This window comes from Dasypus novemcinctus, chromosome 17 (assembly GCF_030445035.2).
Source record: "Dasypus novemcinctus isolate mDasNov1 chromosome 17, mDasNov1.1.hap2, whole genome shotgun sequence".
Lineage (NCBI taxonomy): Eukaryota > Metazoa > Chordata > Mammalia > Cingulata > Dasypodidae > Dasypus > Dasypus novemcinctus.
In genome coordinates, this window is record NC_080689.1 from 31585657 (window position 1) to 31607106 (window position 21450).

At 35.0% G+C, this 21450-nt stretch overlaps 1 protein-coding gene across 4 annotated transcripts in view; it reads right to left on the reverse strand.

The window, feature by feature from the left end:
* The window catches only part of THADA (THADA armadillo repeat containing), a 383919-nt gene that overhangs the window by 258622 nt on the left and 103847 nt on the right, over window positions 1-21450 (reverse strand). For all 4 annotated transcript variants that reach the window (XM_012524133.3, XM_058278477.2, XM_071208795.1 and 1 more), the window contains exons 25-26: window positions 19187-19309; window positions 9151-9242 (exon numbers count right to left, since the gene is read on the reverse strand). In XM_012524133.3, the coding sequence (XP_012379587.1) occupies window positions 9151-9242; window positions 19187-19309 (215 nt within the window). The remainder of the gene's footprint in view (window positions 1-9150; window positions 9243-19186; window positions 19310-21450) is intronic.

Consider the following 21450-nt stretch of genomic DNA (forward strand, 5'->3'; position numbering starts at 1 on the left):
CTTGCTTGGGACAAATGCCTTCACATCAAGGATGGTACAATAGAAAAATGGAAAGAACCTGCACCTTTGATGATGTTATACAACCTGGAATGAATTAATCTCCCATAAAATCTCATGTCACACACACACACACACACACACACACACACACCAATCATAAGTACTGAGTTTGCTGCTTGGTTCATCAGCCTTATTATAGGCACTATTTTCCCCATTCTAGTGACCTCAAGGCTTTTTAGGAAAATGGAAATTATTTCCTTCTGACAAAATGACAGAAGATTATAAGGTAGAATATAACTATAAAGTTCATTCTCGCAAAGAGGCACTTTAAGTACCATAGGACTTAAAAGGTCTGAAATTTTCATTGAATCATATTTTTTTGACTACCCATTATATGCTAGGATTCCAGTTTAAATTTTAATCTGACAACCTGGAATAATTTTTGGTGTATTTCACTGCAACTAAAGCTAAGCCTTTCTTTTACTGCCAATATATATCTGAAATGCTATCTTTCTTTCTCACAGACGGTTCTGCTCCTACAGATCCAAAACATGCCTTTCACCTGTTTCCTATTAGTATCCCTACAGCAGAATCTCCCAACTGTGTCTAATGGAATACAAGTTGGTAAAAAATGATCTCTTTTAAAAAAAAAAATTTCATGTTCAAATAATTTGGGGAAATACTGCATGCTATATCCTACTCTTGAAGATTCACAGAGTACATTACAGCATATTAAATGTTCTAAGAAGACTTGTCATAAAAAAACAACTTATTTTCAACTTTCCCAAATTTATTTAACTCAAGTCTATTTTCCCACTGAATACCTTTTAATATCTTAGGGAAAACAATATTCCTTAAAACATATGACATATCCGCCTCTTGTATAGCCACTACCTACTTTAGAAATGACCCAAAGAATAAATACTGAAGTAAACACATCAGTTTGGAACCATTCTTTAACAATCTGTAAAGAGAGCTAGATATTCATAAGCAACTGTCTTCCAATGCTTTGCACCACAGTCTTTAATCCCATCAGGTAGGAGCACAGAATTCAATCACATCTCAAATGATTCCTAAACCAAATCTTTCATTATGTAATACTCTGATAAAAAAACTTCTAACCAATTCCTAATGTCACGTAAAATCCAAACTAGTCTCTTTGGTATATCTGTTTTACTCACTGTTACCTGCAGAACCTAGCATATGATACGTACACACAGCAGGTGACCAGTGAATCTTTGCTCTAAGAATGGATGAATGATGCTTCCACCATGTTCTCTCTGTCCCGGCCTGGTTTATCTTCTAATTTTCTCAGGCATGTACAATGTGTATTCTGACTTCTGCATCTTTGTTCATGCTATATAAATCTCTATACAATGCCTTCCTCACTATCTGTGCAAATCCTGCCCATCCTTTCAAGTTCAGACTAGGGCAGCTGCATGGAGCCTAACCTCACCCTCATTTCAATCCCTCCCCCTTGACAGTCAGTACTAGAGAGTTTGATACTCATTTTTCCTTAAGTAGTTCACATGTTGGTTTTATCTCTTAATAAATGATAAGCTCCATGAAATCCAACACTATGCCAAAAACTACTTTTGTACATACTAAAGTGCCAAAGTACATAATTAACATGCATTAAAAAAATTTTATTGATTCATTTTTATAAGAATAAATTCACTGTGAAACAACAATAATCAGAAATTTCAGAATTTCTAAACTATGCATTACTAAAATCAGTAATTACAAGGACAAGTTTTGAATAAAGAATAAATATTACTCAAGTTCTAAAGAAACTGTTTCCTAGGGCTTTAAGCTCTTTGACTCCATTTTCCCACTTGGAAAATAACTCTATGGTATTTCTCTACAGGTAATGAATGAGCAACAAACAATGTTTGTACCCCTTGATATTTTAAAGCTTTATCTCATAGTCCTCGAAGCAATCTTGAAGTTTTAAATTATGTAATCTTGGTATTACATTATATTAGTCTGGTTCATACAAAATGTAAGGAACAAAAATACCAAAGCTAAGAAAAAATATTTACTCATGCTTTCACTAAGATGCAGAAAGAGGAATCATGCATTGCCAAAAATTCCATAGAGCATGCTCAAACCAAGGCAACAATGCCTTAGTTATTAAAGAAGGTAATGGCCTGAAGCAGTACTTAGGAACAAAGATTACTTGGTCCATGCAAGAGTCAATATTTAAGAACACAATGACTAATTCCTACTTCAAGTTCAGGAACATACTTAACTTCTTTTGGTAAAAAATTTTAGTTGTAGTTTTCTTATATACAATCCATGAACCTAAGAATGAACAAAAACTTGAAACACGAAACTCTCCAGAGGGCAAAGTGTCATACAGACTTAATTCTGATTTTAAGAACTTCTCAACAAGGGTTATGCAAGACTTGTATTTCTTAGTCCCCAAAAATACTCATTTATCTACTCTGCCTAAAGAACCAGACAGAATATTCTGTAAACAACTATGGGAAATGCATGAATGATACATTAAGACCATATCAAAACAATGGGATACTTAACTTAATTTCAAATAATTTGAATCCTAACTAATATTATAGTTGTTAATAGAAACTCCACTTATAAATAACCATCTAACTTAAAAATGTCTAGTTGAAACTACTGTGAGCTAAAAATAACCATTAAATTATATGTCCAGTACTAGCTGTTTGATCTAAAGCAAACTGCTTAACTTTTCTGTACCTCAATTTTCATGTCTGCAAACTGAGAGAATGGGAATGGATGACTCCTCAGGTCCTTTCAAATATAAAACAAATAATAATAATTGTTGTCATTATTATAATTTTATTAAGATATGAGTGAAAAATATAAGCATAGACTCTGAAAAACAATAGGGTTAAGCCAAAAAAATATCATACTATGGCAAGAATTATCATAAAACCTCTAAATCTTCTCCCCATAGCACCAAACACAAGAGTTTTACAGAGATAAATGGAAAAGAAGAAAAAAAGGTAAATTTCTCAGTGGTCCGACTAATACCCTATTGAGGTAATTTAATTCATTCCCTACTTGCCAAACAGAAAACTAAGATTTCTACCTTCCTGGCTTTACAGTATGTCATTAGAACACTTGAGACCTTCTTCTCCAAGGCCTCTGTCTACATAAAAACAAAGGATGAGGCTCACTGAGGAAGAGAACGTTCACAAGCCAAAAGATACCCAAGCCATACTGCCTTCTGCCATCCACAGAAGGGGTATTAAAGTCACCTTAAGAAAAATTTCTCCTCTGGCCAGTCTCCTATCTTTCCCCCTAAAATCAACCTACTATGTGGGCAAATGTGAGATTATCTGGTCAATTTTCAAAAGACTTTGGGTGATCTACTACACTTCCTGTTCACATCCTTGTTTTTGTATACTAGTGACTGAATGCTTTTATTCTTGTATTTTACTGAATTCATTTCAACAAAGAATTGTATTTTTTTTTCACCAACACTGCTATTTACTATTTAATTATTTTATGTATGTATATGGGTATTTAGGAGAAATGTGTGAAAGTTCATAAATTCTTTCTGGTCAAGTCTATCAGTGTTATATACTGCCTTTTTCTCCATTCCTTTTCAAATATAGAAAGTTTTTCTGCAAAAAAAAAAAAAAAAGACTTTGGGTGAACTGGATCATGTTTCACAGAGTTCAATGATGTAAAACCTAAAGACAAAGTCTAAAAAGGTGACTCACTACTGACGACTCATCAGGGACTCTGAAAGATATGGTATAAATTAGCAGGGGCTTTGCAGACGGAACTCGATTCTGGATTCCTTTTCTGGTTCTGCCACCTTTTGGCTTCATGACCTTGGGCAAATAATTCAACCACACTAACCTTAGTTTACTCCTCTGTGAAATAAGGCTAACACCACCCACTTTACAAGGCCATGATGAAGGCTAAAAATGAGAAGTATATAAAGGGTCTGGCATGCCAAGCATGCAAGCAGGCACTAAAGAAATGCCACCTCCCTTCACAATTTCTCCCTTTCTCCCTTCTTACTAGAGAAACACAGACTCCAGCACAACAGATAATAGCCATAGTCTTTGTTAGACTATCAGTTTCCCTAAAGCAGAGAGTATATCTAATTCATCTCCGGCTCCCAGGTGCCCAGCAGAGGGCAGGGCCCAGAGTGAAAATATAATAAATGCTTGCTAAGTGGAGAACATGAGAATCCTTTGAGTCTGAGGATGTTAAGATTCTCCTGGTCAGAGTTAAGAAAATTCTGACTTTTAGCTTGGCACAATAGATGCTTGCTCCAGTTACTATCTATATCAAAGTAAATAAGCTATTCTGAATCCTAATAATTACATTCTTTAAAATATAAAAACCTGAATTGCCCTATAGCTCTCAATTTTCATTTTGAGAATCCAATTCTTTCCTAAACAATGGAGTGGGTAACCACAGAAACCTGTGGAATCCCTTTCCTAGAAGAACAGGAAAGGAGCCAGTCTGTCTGGAAATTGCTTCAAAATCTGTCTATAAGCAGGGTTGTGGACTAGATTAGATGACCCTTGGAGGAGCCTTCCAGAACTATGCTGCTAAGACATTAAGAGAAATAACTAAAATAATTCTCTGTCATTTATATCCAGGAAAATAAAATAACTGCAACTTAACATCTCTTAACATAGTTATTGTTAATAATTTTATTCAGATCTAGTGATGCTTTACAAACACATTTTCTCCTTAACTTGTACTAACCCACTCTAGGCTATTAATTTGAACATGAGCTCTTCCTAACAAGACAGAATTGAAATTACATTTAACAAAGGAAAGGAGATTATTTTTTGTTTCTCTTTTTCAATCTACCTGATTCCACGAATTCCAAATCTACTCATTCCCAAAGTCTTATAATACATACATTAACAAGGAAGCGGTATTGGCCCAGTGGTTAGGGCGTCCGTCTACCACATGGGAGGTCCACGGTTCAAACCCCGGGCCTCCTTGACCCGTGTGGAGCTGGCCCATGCACAGTGCTGAGGCCCGCAAGGGGTGCCCCCGCCCCCCCCCCCCCGCGTAGGGGAGCCCCATGTGCAAGGGAGCCTCATGTAAGGAGAGCCGCCCAGCGTGAAAGAAAGTGCAGCCTGCCTAAGAATGGCACCGCCCACTCGGAGAGCTGACACAACAAGATGACTCAACAAAAAAGAAACACAGATTCCTGTGCCACTGGTAACAACAGAAGCAGACAAAGAAGACACAGCAAATGGACACAGAGAACAGACAACCCCGGGGCGGGGGGGGGGGGGGGGGGAGGAAGGAGAGAAATAAATCTTTAAAAAAAAAAAGAATAAATAAATAAATAAGAAATATAATAGGTCTCCCAAATATTCCACTCAACTCTCCCATTTATTAATTTCCCTGGCATATATTACTTAAGTCACATTGTCCAGCTGATTATATGTTGTCTTCTATTTTTCTCTATTTCACAAATAATATTTGTCTTTTTAGCTGAACCTTGAGCAAGGTTCAAGTTTTTTTATATTCCATATACTCCTCTATTGTGACAATACTAAGTTCATGGTACGTGCTTATAAATTCTTATTGACTGACTGATTGAAAATGAAGGGAGAAAATGAAAGCAAAATACCTGTATGAAGCTTTGGCAAAGCAGTCACTCCAGTAAGTCTAAAATAAAGTCTATGCTGACGTTTTTTTTAGCTTGTGCAGCTACTTTAAAAAAAAAAATCTATTTTATTGATACATATCAACAAAGCATACAGTTCATCCAAAGAGCACAGATCAATGGTATTTGGCACAATCACATAGCTGTACATTCATCACTTCAATCATCATTAAAGGATTTTAATTATTTCAGTAATAATAATAAACAAAAAACAAATAAACAAAAAACAAATAAACAAACAAGAAAATCCATCACCTCTCAATCTCCCTATGCTTCCCCTGCTGTTCACAGCTCCCATTTCTGGCTAATCTTGCCAATGTTGACATTTGTCATTTAGTTGGACTAGCACAGTTGAAGGTTAATAGATATGCAGCCAAGGGGGAAGACCTAGAGTTAAAGACCACATTGACTTAACTCCTGCCCAACAAGGAATGAGGTACTTTCAAGGTGAGACCACTCCTGTTGTAGATAGAAGCCATTTTGAAAACCAGACACACTCCACAGATCACAGAGCTATGCTGGTTCTGATTCTACACAGGATCAACCATTCATTCTGTCAAGTCAAGTCAGCCAGGTGGCAATAAATAAAAGAGGAAAGGAACTTTAGATAACAAAAATTTAGTAACATTATTTAAAAACACCCAAGTAAAATTAGTGTTTTTTTATTCTTCGATAATCCAAAGAGCACAACTAGAACAGGACTAGTGGACTCAAGGGTTCAGTCATTACAGATATACTCTATATACATATAAATAGGGAGGCGGATCTCTGTTCTTTTTTTAAAAAGTGAAAAGGGAACTGCCATTGCCTACTATGTGACGGGTACTATTCTTATCAAACTCACAATTCTGGTAACAATCATGTAAAGCCTTAGCTTAGTGTTTTACAGAAAGAAAAGATCTCAGGGATGGTCCAAACCACTTATTTTACAGAGAAGGAAACTGAGGTCCAGAGAGATAAAATAACTCGTCTTAGTTGGCTATCATGGCTATATGGCAACAAAATCAGGAGTAGAAACTAGATTACTGGTCTCTCCCTAGATAATAAACTTTACTTACTCATTAAGAAAGGATTTATGTATGCCTACTATATACCAGACATTTTGCTAGGTACTAGGTATACAAAGATGAATAAGATACTGAGAAGATCTTCAAAAGAAATGTTATAATAGCAAGAAAATGGGATGAACACAAAAATAGTAGTATAGTGGTAGCAGAGAGAAAAAGCAAACCATATCTACATTTGCCTCGGACTTCCAATATTTCAAAGACAATGTACTGTTAATAGTTTGTTTTATCCTGATAACAGCTCTATGAGTACAGAGTGTAGATCTTATTGTTACTATTATACAGATGGAGAAACTAAAGTACAAAGTGGATGAGGGAGCTATTAAGGTCATCTCCAGGGCAGCAAAATGCCTATAAACCAAGTCTATTTACTCCAAGACAGACATTTTTTTTTCACTAGATGGAAAAAGCAAATGTTCTTTTTATGTCCAGTTCCCTCCTGACCGAGATCACACATTTACAAGATGGTGCAGAGGACAATTTGTGACTGTGGAAGCAAACTTATCTAGCCTATAAGGTCTCATCAGCTGACGTCAGTTATTTGATGATTGCGTAGCCAACCAACAAGATATCTTTATCCCTAGCATTCTTAAAGTGTTCATTATGTATAAACAATATAGATGAAAAAGGTTAATTTTGTAGGGAACAGAAATATAAACCTTTCACCAAAAAGTGACATAATTAAATAAACTACAACAACAAGAACCACCAGTACAAATAATTCCAAATTTAAGATGCTAAACATTTAGGCAGAGCAAACCTAGTGTGTATTGCCGAAAATAAATACTCTCTAAGTGTTAGCAAACAGAAGATTTTAGAACATAAGGATAACTACCAATCTTTAGGATATTAAAATAAAGGCCCTTACCAAAAATATTCACCACATTGAAAAAAAAACAATTCCCTAATTCCTTCAACTCACTTTCTAAGTTTACCCAAAGCAATTATACAAATATTCCATTTCCCTCCTTCTAGAAAAGTTATGTATTTTATAACCTTTCCTATTCAAGAGGAATGAATCTATACTTGTTATATTATATAACAATATAATAGAGATGTTGTTCCCATCAACATGGCTTTGGCTAGAAGATTCAAACTGTGGTTTCAGTGCCCAATTCTTCCACTCTCCTTCAGAGGCAACCCAAATGAAATGAATCTAATAATTTTCTCCTGCATATAGGAAAATCTGCAGATACATCCAAGAATCACTTCATAAATCCAAAAGAGAAAAGCATATTCTTCATCTCTAAGTTGAGTTTTAAGCATTACTTTCACTTGTTTGATAGTCTATCATGTTCTATTCATATCACTATTTTACATGGCCTTAGAAAATGTTTCAGAACTCTAGCACATTGCAGAATTACTAAAAACAAAAACAAAAAAAAAGACAGTGCTAAGGAGCAACAATTATTCATGATTCCAAGCGATTTGCAAGAATTTCTTTAAGAAAAGGCTAGAAAGTAAAAAAGTATCATCACCTTTCCAAAGGAAAAATTTAATCATCATTTAAAAATACAACTCTTTTTTTTTTTAATTTAAAACTCTCAGTATTTCCTGAATATGCTCAGGGGATTCATACTTAAATCAGTTGCCTTTCTTTTTAATATCTGGTACATTTTATAGAGTGATAAGTAGCAATTTAAATGACAATTCTGAACTGACACAGTAGGTTTCATTTTCTAATTCCTAAGATTTAGTGCCATCACAGAAAAAGATATTTTAACAAACAATGGTTTAAAACCTAAATTTCAAATGTGATAATTAACCTTTTTAAGTAGGAGGGAATCAGACCTAATTCATCTCCAGATCCCCAAAACGGAAAGCCACCGGGCCAAACTGGATCCTAAATGAAGTCAGAGTAATTAACCATGCAGCAACAGTGACATCTAGTGCTAACAACTTCAACCAAACTAGACCATGATCAAATCTTGCCTAAGTGCTATAGACATCTTCTCCTCTTTAAAAACAAACACACACAAAGGACTTGTGCATTATATTTTAAAATCTCATGATCAAAATATTTTTGTAGGTTTCCTTCCAGGTATTATAAAACCTTGTCAAGAGAAAAACATCTCAGAGTATAAACACTAAACTTGATGCATACAAGTTAAAATATTGCACAAGCCAGATTTTGATGACATAACAAGAAAAAGTAATTCAGGACTTTTCAGGAAGACCTGAAGAAGCTTTAAAACAAACAAACAAACAAAAAAAACTATAGCAGTTGCACTGAGAAATAAATTCTACATTTCAGCCCTTGCGACCTTGCTATATTTTTGTTTCTTTGAAAGGTCCACTTATTAAACAGCATATAATTTTGTCCAAGGGCTTAAGACTTGGCACCACAGGTTAAGTTACTATAGTATTTTATAGTTTTTATGCTATAGATGAATATACAAATATAACCAGAATTCCAGAAATTAATTTTGGCTAGGAACTTACCTATTTTTTTTGGAAAGTTCATCCTTTCCTTTTTTAACTCCAAAAATTCTTGTGATCAATGTACTAAAGAGAAGTGTGGATGAATTTCTCACCTAGTGTAAAAATAAACATACAATATAGGTGAAGAAATATTCGCTGCATGATATCAACTATTTACAATATTCAAACTAGACATTCAAACTCATTACCCAACTGGTTTGTGTGGAGCTAAGGAAAATGTGGCTTGTTCGTAAAATAAGACAATGAGTTTCTCTTAAAGCTAAGCTCTACAATACAACTACATGCACATAACACAGCCCATTTCTGTACTTCTAATATTACCACCATCATTTTCATTATCTTTTTGTACTTTCATCATGAAATAACATCTTAAAGAAAACACTGAATTCATTTTTCCAAATCCTCCCAACCATGAATATTCCAGTAAAGACTTCAGTGCTTTCCATTGATTTTCTGTAATCACTTACGTCTGAGAAAATATTTATAAGATCTAATTTCGAAGAATCCTCATTAACATAGCCAAGGATATATTTTACGATTAATATCTAAAATGTTATATGTTAGGGGAGCGATGTAGATCAAGTGGTTGAGTGCCTGCTTCCCATATACAAGGTCCTGGATTCAAACCCCAGTACCTCCAAAAAAAAAACACTAAAATGTTGTATGTTAACCTCACAATGCCTATCAACTAATCAACTTAATCAACTAATTTACACACACAAAAAAATCTGAGACAACCTACACACAAAAATAAGAGGCAAACACTATTATTAATAAATATTAATTTATTTAAAAGATGACAATAAAGTATATTTATTTCCAAATTTTAGTGTTTCTCTATTTCCAAACATGAGTGTCTATATCCAAACTAATGTGCCAAAATGCTTTGGAATATCATAAAAATGTCTTGAATGCCATGGCATCTTGGGCTTCTTCAATTTCCTTGCCAATTCTGAGTAGAGATGTATAAATATGTACTGACTTCTCTGCACTGTGTAAAGTACTATGCCAGCACCATGGAGAATATCCAGAAATAGAAGAGACACAATTTCATCATAGAGCCTATATTCTAATTAGGGAGGTATCATAACCATATGATAAATTAAATAAGAGTATAAGAAGAAGAGTCATTAAAAATAATACCCCAAGGTTTAAGAACAGCTTCCTGAAACCACTGAAATAAGGGTTTTAAACTCAAATGCTCACAATGAGTAGTAAGAGAGGTAGCAGGGGATGGTGTCTAATGCAGTCACTGTCCAGCTTCAGCTGAGAATATAAAGCCTAGTGTTGTCAGATCTTCTGTTTTTTAAAGAGAAGCTAGAAACCCCGATTTTTATATGCTCCCTCACTATTTTGAAATGTGGAAACAAATTAAAGAAGGGAAAACCCATCTCATTGGCCTATAGGTCACCAGTTCTTTAGAAGCTCCAGCCTAGCTCAATCTATCCAAGGTAACCCTGCAAGTGGACTTAAGAGATACACTGGCACAATTATGTCATAATTCTAATGAAATCCTAAAACCGGACAGATCCACTATGTCTGTTCAACATTCAACAAACATTAATTGAGCCTCTACTGCATTCCCTGCTTAAGGTCCCCAGTCAACAAATCAATCTATCCTATCATGTTATCAACATCACCTCTGCCCTAGCTCAGGCCCTAATAAACTCTTACTTGGTCTTCTGAAATAGTTCCCCAAGATTCCCAGATCTAAGATAACTTTAAGACACCAAGGATCCTTTCTCCTCTCAGAAATCACACTCAAAAACACATACACACACGAATAAAAACAGGAATGCAAACTCCATCTTCCACCAAACCAAAATATCTTACAAAGGTTGACAGATGCAGCAAAGTTAAAACAGGAAAGGCTGGAGATGTTGAGTTAGGATGCCTGCCAATGTACACCTTAAACAAAACCATAGAGGAACGTTTTATAATGTAAATGGACTAGTCCACATCCTCAACAATACTTCTTACTGACCATAATTTTTATTGTAGCCATTCTAGTGGCTATGAGATGATATCTCATGGTTTTGATTAGTATTTCTCTAATGACTAATGATGTTAAGCACCTTTTCATGCGCTTACTGGTCATCTGCATATCTTCTTTGGGGAAATACCTATTCAAATCCATGGTTCATTTTTAAATTGGGTTGTTTCTTATTACTGAGGTATAAGAGTTCTATATTTTGGATACCAGACCATTATCTGACATGATTTTCCAAGTATTTTCTCCTATCCTATGGGTTGTCCTTACTTTCCTGATATCCTATGAAGCACAAAAATTTTTGATTTTGATGAAGTTCAATTTATCCAATTTTTCTTTTGTTGTTCGTGCTTTAGGTGTTGTAACTAAGAAACTTCTGTCTAATTCAAGATTACAAAAACTTAAAGCTATGTTTTTTCCGTGAGATTTTTAGTGACCCTCTCTATATATCCAAGCAATGAAATGAATAGTTTGCAGACATCTGTTTCGGGTACTGCTTTTTACTTTTTAATAGTTCATCCATAATTTCTTTCCCTTTCTACTATAAAACTAATAAGGAGAGAAATGAAGTAGAAGTGAATTAAGAAAGAAGTGTGAGTGACAAACTACATTATTTACTCCTAAAACAATGAATAAATGCTAATCTGAATCATTGATAGTAAATGTTAAAGTGGGTGATAAAAAAGATCATTAATCAAATGGTGCCAATTTCAGATCTGCCCAGTACAGCATTTAGAAAAAATTCACAGTAGTAACAGTAATGAAAACATGTCCCTTTGGGCATGGATGGACCAAGTAAAAAGGAGAGCAAAGATAGAAAAGAATAAGTAAAGTAGAAGTAAATTTGAAAATGGAAAGATGAGAATCACTGCCAAATAATTCCAGTTCTGACAAGGGTAATCCCAGAGAACCTTTGGCTCTTTTGTCACCTCTCCATTGGGCTACCAACATATGGTGGATAGGGACTAGGTATTCAGCTACAAACTAAGTATTTATAATACATATTATATACATATCCATATCCATACACATACACACGTTTTCTTTTCTTTCTGGCGTGAAAGAGTTCCCATATGGACCAGTTTAAGATGTTGAAAAGTTAATGAAAAGATAATTTGGTTTTTCAAGACTACATTACCTATAAAGCTTTAAATATGTGGATATAGATAAGACATACTATCTTTTCTTATATTACATAAATGCTCCTTTGACAAAAGGTATGAATGGACTGCCTACTGTGTGCAGTCATAGTGCTAAACAGTTCTGGGATACAAAAGCATTTCCTTCTTCAACTAAATAACAAGCTGTAGTGTACACAGCCCTAGCTGGCTTAACTTCCTTGTACTTTGCTAGTATTTCTCTTTCATGTTGTTTATAATTGTTGACCATGGGGTATGATTACCGTAAACACACCCCTAATAGACAGATGGGATCCATTTATGACACTTAAAAAGTCTTCTTTTGTACGTGGCACCCATTACTAGCAGAAGAAAGATTTTCTGAAAAAACAAAATGAGATTCAGGTACTAATTTGCTTTGAAAAAGTCCATTAAAACTTTAGGTCACAAGTTACTCATTTGTAGTCCAGGAAAACTATGCTGGGATTTCTGATCTGTGATTAAGAAGGAGGGCCAGCTTTGTTCTGGACTTCATGCTGACCCACTTCCAAAACACTAAGACCCCTCTCCCATGAGAAGTAGAGAGAAAGAACAGAGTGGCCATTAGTCCATACAGCACCTTTGCACAAATTAGAAAAAAAGTGCCTCTTCCTCTGAGTGAATGAAGCTCCATGCCAATGTAAATAGCTTAGTGCCCAGAACACAGCCTGGCACCCATGTTAGAGAACAATCTGCACAGTTATCCACAGAGACCCTAGACATGTTGGTGTCAACAGATTCACAGAGTAAATATGGCAGCTCTACTGGGAAGATCTGAAAAGGTCTTTTTCCCACATTTTTCCTGAAACCCATTGCATGCTGTGAACCAGGGTTGGCCCGTGGACAGCAAGTTAAAGACATACTCAGATGGAAATATATACATAGTGTGGGTTTTAGAAAGACCCTTGTGGCAGTTTGATATTATTTATGAATTCCAAAAAGAGATATAGATTATGTTTGTAAACTGGTCTGTTTATGGGTATGTTTCTGGGTATGATACCCTTTGATTGATTTAAATTCAAAGGTTTTAAGTTTACTTAATTAAATCAATTCAGGGCCTTGGAACTGACCATGTCAGAAGGGTATAACCCAGGGTTGAGTCCCCACCCCCTTGGTGGGTTATATAAATGGACACTTACATCAAGAAGACACAGATGATACAGACGAAGAAAAGAGGAAGAACTTTGTCAGTTTTGATCCTGGATCAGGGTGGGGTGGGGGCGGGGAATGAGCCATCTGTCTGATAGTTTACAGCTGACCTTGTGAAAAGACTAGAGCAGCTGAGAAGACCTAAGAGACATGTCCTATGCCAGCTTACAGCTGACACTGGAAGAAGCTGTGCCCACAGAGACTAAACAGGAAGAAGGAAGGAGAGACAAGGAGAGATTGCTACCATCTTCCTTCAACACATGGCAACAGAGTTTGGTAAGGAAATAACCTTGAACTGGACTCTTCAGGGCCTTGTAACTGTAAGCATCTACCCCAAATAAATACCCTTTATAAAAGCCAACGGATTTCTGGTACTTTGCATCAGCAGCTGTTTGTTTGACTAATACAACCCTAACATGGTATACCCAATGAGGTAAGCTGGCAGGCTGAGCAATATCAGCCCTACAATGAGGATGCAAGGAAGGAAATTAGATATCCCATAGTCACTGAACAGAGGGGGAAAAGAATGATATTTCAAAATGAAAACTACCTGGAAAATACTCAGCTTCCATACATCAGAAAGAGAACATGTTATATACGTATCTATATATTATTTTCTATTATCTAATTTTTAACTAAACTAGCTTCATCTCCAAAGTATATGGACAAGAATTATCACTCTTTACCATCTTTACTAATATTTCTCTATTCCAAGCCACCACCACCTCTTGGCAGAACTATAATTATAGCTTCCTGACTGGTCTTACTGCTTTCCTCTTATTACGTTACAGTCTATTCTCCACTTTTAAACACATAAATTAGATCCCATCACTCCCTGTAATACTTTCTAATGAGGGTTTCTTAATAGCAGTGGCTGCCACATTTTCAAAGCCCTAGTCTGTCCCAATCAGACACATGGAGGCTCTGGTTCCACCAGACAATTTCCAGACACAGATGAGATGCTGCACCACAGGGCATAGTATCTAGCTCCTTCAACAGTTCCCAACACCTGCCCAGGTTGAGTTAATGCCCCAAATGGTGAACTTTACCAGTAAATGATAGTATCGGAGATGGGACTGTTTCAAAAGGTGGTAGTTTCACATAGCCTGGCTACAAGCTGTATTAGGTGACCAGACAACCAGCTCAATTTTCCTGCAAAGCTAAGGCCAGTTTGATAATGCCTTTCCTCTTTCTATGCGTCTCTTCCAGGGAGCATTTCCCTTCATTCTTCTTGCTTTGCATTTACACCACACAATAAAACCTTAGCACCTAAGCATTAACTCCAGCACCATTTTCTAAGGAAACGGGGCTAAAACCGTACAAGGCTAAAACCTTACAAGGGGTAGGTAAGATACCCCTACCCCTTCTCTGTATTCACATAACACCCAAATTTTTCTTTATACTGGCATGGAACCTGGAGATGGACAGATAATAGTTGTGTATCCTTACACAAAGTTATTTAACCTCTCTAAACCTTTTCCTTATCTACAAATAGACTGCAATAGCACCTACCTTGTACAGTTGTTCTGAATATTAAATGAGATAATCTATGTAAATGATGCCAAGCACATGGAAACTATTTCATAAGCTAGCCATCATTACAATTGTCTTATCTTTGCATTCCCAGTACTTACTATATTGCATGCAATATAGTAAGTGTACCTTCAACATTCATGAGTTGAATGAAGTTAATCATTTACATGTTTAAAACAATGCATGTCCCTGTATTACAAAAACACCTAATAGACGACACAGATTCAAGAGATGTGTATGGTCTCAATACAAAAAGGAGAGGAATCTGTTTTTAAAAAAATTACACACATACAAAAATGCTTTCTGAAAAAGTTCCCTTACTGCATAATTAAAATTAAAACTGTTTTATTTGTGTTATTCTCCTTCCTTATCAAGAGGAAAAGCAAGTAAGTCAAAAGTACAGACATGGCCAACTTTAGGCACAGGATACATTCCTAATAAGATGTGTGCAAATCAAGTTTCTGTAAATCAAACCTATTTTACACACACTAAGGAAAAATCATCATTTAAATAACTTCAACAGGTAATGCTGTAGTGAATTGTTTTGTAAAATGAAGACTTTTTCACATCTGTTGATGAAGCAGGTTTAAAATCTTGGTCTATCTTAAATCAAGTTTTTAAAAGGAAGATACATAAAAATCAATATATCAAAGTCACAATATGAGTAATTACAGCTATGGTATTTGTGTCTTTCTAGTAAACAAACTGAATAAAAACAAAAATATTTCTTCATAACCAGTATTAAAAAGGAAGAATCTCAAGAAATAAAAATATAACATTTATAATTTATACTTATGTGTGCCTATGGGTACTATATAACATTTAAACCCATGCAGCAGAAAAAGAAGAAAAGCATCAGATGCTAATAATTCTATCTGTATGGTGGTTTAACAGGTGATTTTTCTGTTTCTTTTGAATTTTTCTGTATTTTCAAAATTTCTACATTCTCAAGAAAGATTAAAAAAAAAGTCATACCAACATACCCATTTCTGATACTTCCAGTTTTGTTAAAAAGTTGGACAAATCATCAGGTTTCACTCTCTCAAACCCCTTCCAAAGAAAATATGTCTTTGTCCACTTTGAATTAATAGCTTGAAGAAAACAGTACTAATATTTCTGGCAATCAGTTTTATGATCTCTAGTTTTCCTGATGGCCAAGTCACATTCCTACCTCTGGGACTCTACTGATAGTACACAGGTATTGCTCTGTTTCCTGTAAATGCAAAAGGCAAACACTGTATCCTCAAGAACAGTTACACAACACTCCCAGACAGAATTTCAAAAGCTTGTATCTCTTACAGGAAGATGCACAATTTTCCTGGCAGGAGTTGGCAACATTGAGGATTCCTCTTCACACTGGAAGTCTGTGCCTTGGCTATCGCTACAATATAATGACTCTTCATAAGAGGCTCACCATAGAGGTATGAAATGGTCTGAGCAGCTCCCTAACTGGAAAGCCTGCCTTTCTAGTACACACTCACTCTGTAGGTAATATATGTGATCTAGTTTCTTTTCTTCCCTCACTTTAACAGATTTTTTAAGCCACACTTCAAGTACCTACAAACCACAGGCTAGAACTCCTTTATTCCAGGAGACACAATGATGCGAGAACAATAAAATCATAGCATTTCTTTTAGGTATCATGAGACTTCAAAGTTTAGTCTCTTAAACCAACAAATGTACTGGGTATTACCCACTATCTTTAAGTTTTTATAAATAAAACTTTTAATGAGAATCACAAGGATTCCAGATAGTAATCATATGAAAAAGTGATTCAATAATTAACCTCTTCCATTTTAATATATTGAGTGTTCTTTTTTTTGTTTTTGATAGAGTATATTTTTAGCACTCTCAAAAGCAAAGTTCATCAGACACATTACAATACTGCGTCAAAGTTCTGCTTCCAACTAAGATGCAGTAAGAGGGAGTGGATTTACTCTCCCACCTGAAATAACCAAAAACCAGACAAACTATTTGAACAACAGTTTACAAGACACTGGGCATCAGGTAACGAAGGATAGTGATGCCTGAAAGACAGGAAACAAATGAAGTGAGCTCTATGATTGCCATAGCTCACAGAATTAAGAGAAATTCCAGGCTACTTTGAGAATTGAGCTAAGTACTGATCAGCACATATATGCAAGGAAAACTTACCTGACACTGGGGGAAAAAAACACCTGAAAGGCTCAGAGGCACCTGCCCCTCCCACACAGGGCTGGGGAAGTGTGTGTTCCCATAAGCCAGAATGCAAAATCTTATGCTCCACAGTGGGCAGAATACACAGAAGGATCTTGCCTCTGTACGGTGGAATAATTATCCCTAGAATTAAACACTGCTCAGGTCTGGCCTAACAAATCTTAAAATTAAACCCAAAAGGATCAGACTATTGCCAAGTAATTTATCACATCTTAGTACAAAGTTCAAGAAAATTTACAGGAATACAAAAATATCCAGCACCTAACAAGGAAGAATTCACAATGCGTGGCATCCAGTCAAAAGTTACCAGACAAGCAATGAAGTAAAAAATACGAGAAAGTCAATCAATCAAGACTCACCAAAAACTGGCAGAGACGTTAGAATTAGCAAATAAGAACATGAAAACAGCTATCATAAAGTTAAATAAAGATATGGAAGATATAAAAAAGATACAAATTGAAGTTTAGAGATGGAAACTACAGTGTGTGAGATGAAAAATACACCAGATGGGATTCACAACACATGACTGGCAAAAGAAAAAAGTAGATAGGTTTAAGACACACTAATAGAAACCATTTTAAAAATGCAGGGAAGAAGAAGAGATGAAGGAGAAAGGAGGAGGTGGAAGGAGAAAAGGAGAGGAGTAGGGGAGAAGGAAAATTTCAAGTATCCTAATATACATGTAATTAGCGCTGCCAAAGGAGGGGAGGAACAAAAAATATTTGAAGAACTAATACCCTAAAATGTTCCAAAGTTGATGCAAACTATAAATCCACAAGCCTAGGAAGTCCAATAAACTCCACGCACAAGAAACATGAAGAAAATTACACCAGGACGCATGATAATCAAATTGCTAAAAATCCAGTGAAAAAGAGAAAATCCCAAAGTAGTCAGAGGAAAAAAGATAAGCTACTTCAGAGAAAGAAAGACAAGGATGACAGCAGATGTTTCACCAGAAACAATGTAAGCAAGAAAGCAATGGAACATCTATGAAGTACTAAAGGAAAACTATTGTCAATCTAGAATTCTACACACAGCAAAAATATCATTAAAATAAAGGCGAAATAAAGACTTTCCAGACATACAATAGATGAAATAATATATCACCAGCATATCAACACTACAGGAAATGTTTAAGGAAGTCTTTAATCAGAAGGAAAATGATACCAGAAGAAAATATAGATGTATACATACCACTGCAACAGCAATACATGGGCAAATATATAACATTTTTTTAAAAAGCAATATTTATTTAAATCTCATCAAAAGATAATTAAGTGATTAAACAAAAATAGTAACTATGTAATATGGGTTTATAACATGTAAAACTAAAATGTATGACAATAATAGCACAAAGGGTGGGAGGGGAGAAATGGAAATATACTATTATTAGGTTCTTATGCTTTATATGAAGTGCTTTATCACTTGAGGATAGACTATGGTAAGTTAAAGAAATATACTATAAATCCTAAAGCAACCATGAAAGTAAGAAAAGAGTTATGATTAATAAGCCAACAAGAGATAAAATGAAATCATAAGATACCATGAGTCGGGAAGGTGATGTGACTCCAACAATTTAGCTCCCACATACCAAATGGGAGGTCCCAGGTTCATTTCCTGGTGCCTCCTAAAGAGGACAAGCAAGACGTGACAGGCTGGCACATCCAGCTGACACAACAAGATAATGCAATGAAGAGACACATAGAGGAAAACACAATGAGAGACACAACAAAGCAGGGAGAGGAGGAGGTTCAAGCATTTAGGTGCCTCTATCCCACATGGGAGATCCTGGGTTCAGTTCCAGAGCCTCCAAAAAGAAGATGTGCACACAATGAATAGACACAGCAAGTACAAACAACAAGAGGAGGGGAGAGAGAAATAAACAAAAATAAATAAATATTTTTAAAGAGATACCATGAGTCAAAATGTAGCTTGATCCAAGGGTATTTCCCTTACAGAAACTCCTTGATGCATATTTAAGTCAGTGAAAATAAATGGCAAAAGCACTTACTGCCCAGACTGGGGATGTAAAGCCCAGAATTGCAGCCTTAGCTCCATCAGCAACATATGGAATAACGTTTTCTCCCAGACGTGTATCTCTAAACAAGGCTCTTAGGATATTTAAGGCATGGACCTAGAACAAAAAGTTCAGTATTAGTTGTGGGTTGAAAAATATGGTCTCTATAAACCTGTACATATCCAATAGCATAGTCTCAAAAGAAAAACTGACAAAACTAGAAGAATTAAACAGAACCATCTATAAATGAAATAGTGTATCTTAATAAAGCTAACCCAATAATTGATAAGCCAAATTTTTAAAAGTTAGTAAGATTTGAACACTGCAACAAAAAGCTTAATCCAATGGAAATGTAGAATCCTGCACCTAAGAAACAGAAATAGCACATTTTTTTCAAGCACACATGGAGCATTTCTTAAAAAATGACTTCAAACCTAGTCCAGTCTCAACAAAAAAAAATAATTGATATCCTATAGATTATGCTCTGATTACACTGGAATTAAGTTAGAAATAATTAAAAAAAAAAAAATAGCACTCCACACCCACCACACAAAGTAGAGCAGAAATTTCAAAAATAGCAAAGATATAACTAAGAGTAATGCTGACTTAAATCTCATCAAAAGATAATCGAGAGGAGCAAATGTGACTTAAGCAGTTGAGCACCTGCTTCCCACATGGGAGGTCTTGGGTTTGGTTTCTGATGCCTCCTAAAAAAACACAAAAAACAGCAAACAAACAAAAAAACAATTCAAGGGAGCTTTGTTGAGCTTTGGCTTCTCATACACAAGGGCCAGGGTTCAATCCCCAGCCTGAGTACCTCAAAAAAAAAATAATTAAGTAATTAAACAAAAATAATAACTATGTAGTTAATGCTATGTATAATACTACATAGTTATACTATGCAGTATAATCAACCAAAAGCAGATTCTTTAAAAAAGAAACAAACTCTGACAATACTAACCAAGAAGATAAGAGAGAGGGCACAAATAAACCATAGTATGAATGCAAAGGAACATATGACTGCAGATACAGCAGGGAATAAAACAAAAATAATACTATGATATCTGTTACTAGGAAAAAAAGCCTGAAGAAACCACAGACCTGTACAACACAATGAACCCTAATGTAAATTATGAACTACAGTTACTAATACAATATTTTTTTTAGATTTATTTATTTATTTCTCTCCCCTTCATGTTTCATCAGTTGTAACAAATGAAAAGTATTAATAATAGGGAAAAATGTAGTGGTGGGTGGGGGAGTCTGAAGCCAAAGTAAAAACAAAAATTTTTTAATCTCACATAAAAAAAAAAATCAATTGCATTCCTACAGACTACCAATACACAAAATACTTTTAAAAAATACCATTTATAACTGCAAGAAAAAAATATAAGATTTGTAGAAATAAATCTAACAAAAATTTTCATGAAAAATTAATTTTTAAAATAATGAAAGACATTAAGGAAGACCTGACTAAATAGAGAAATAAGCCATGCTCACAGAATGGAAGATTCAATATCAAAAAGAAGCCATTTTTCCCAAATACATCTATAAATTAATTCCAAGCAAAGTTCCAAAAGGACTTTTTAACTTAAAATGCTGATTCTACAAGTTATATTGGAAAGCAAAGAGACAAATACAGTCATAGTAATTCTGAAGAAAGAGAGATTTACATAACCAGATATAATAGTTTATTATAAATACAGTAGTTTGGGCCCAGGGATAGACTACCAACCAATGAAATAGAGCTCATGAAACCAATGCAAAGATACACAGAAATAGTACATAATAGAGATATTATAAATCAGGAACAAAAGGATGTACTTTGAAAATTCATGCTTGTAATTTAGTTCTCCATATGGAAAATAATGAATTACTTTCCTATTCTACACAGAAATCAAAACAAATTAGAGGTGATTTAAAGGTAGTAATGTGAGAAGTCAAACCTTAAAATTTTTAGAATAAAAAAATTTTTTTCTGATCTTGAGGTATGGAAGGATTTCTTAAACGAGATACACACGCACAAACCATAAAGGGTAAAGCTGACACATTCCATTTTATTAAAATTTAAAACTTCTGTATAATAATAGAGATCATGGGCAAAATGAAAAGAGAAGCCGTAGATTAGAAGAACACCTGTGTAACACAAATTAACCAAAATAAATAAAATATTAATAGCAGGAAATTTTTTGTTTGTTTTTTAAAGATTTTTTTTTTTAATTTTTCTCCCCTTCCTCACCCCCCCAGGTTGTCTGTTC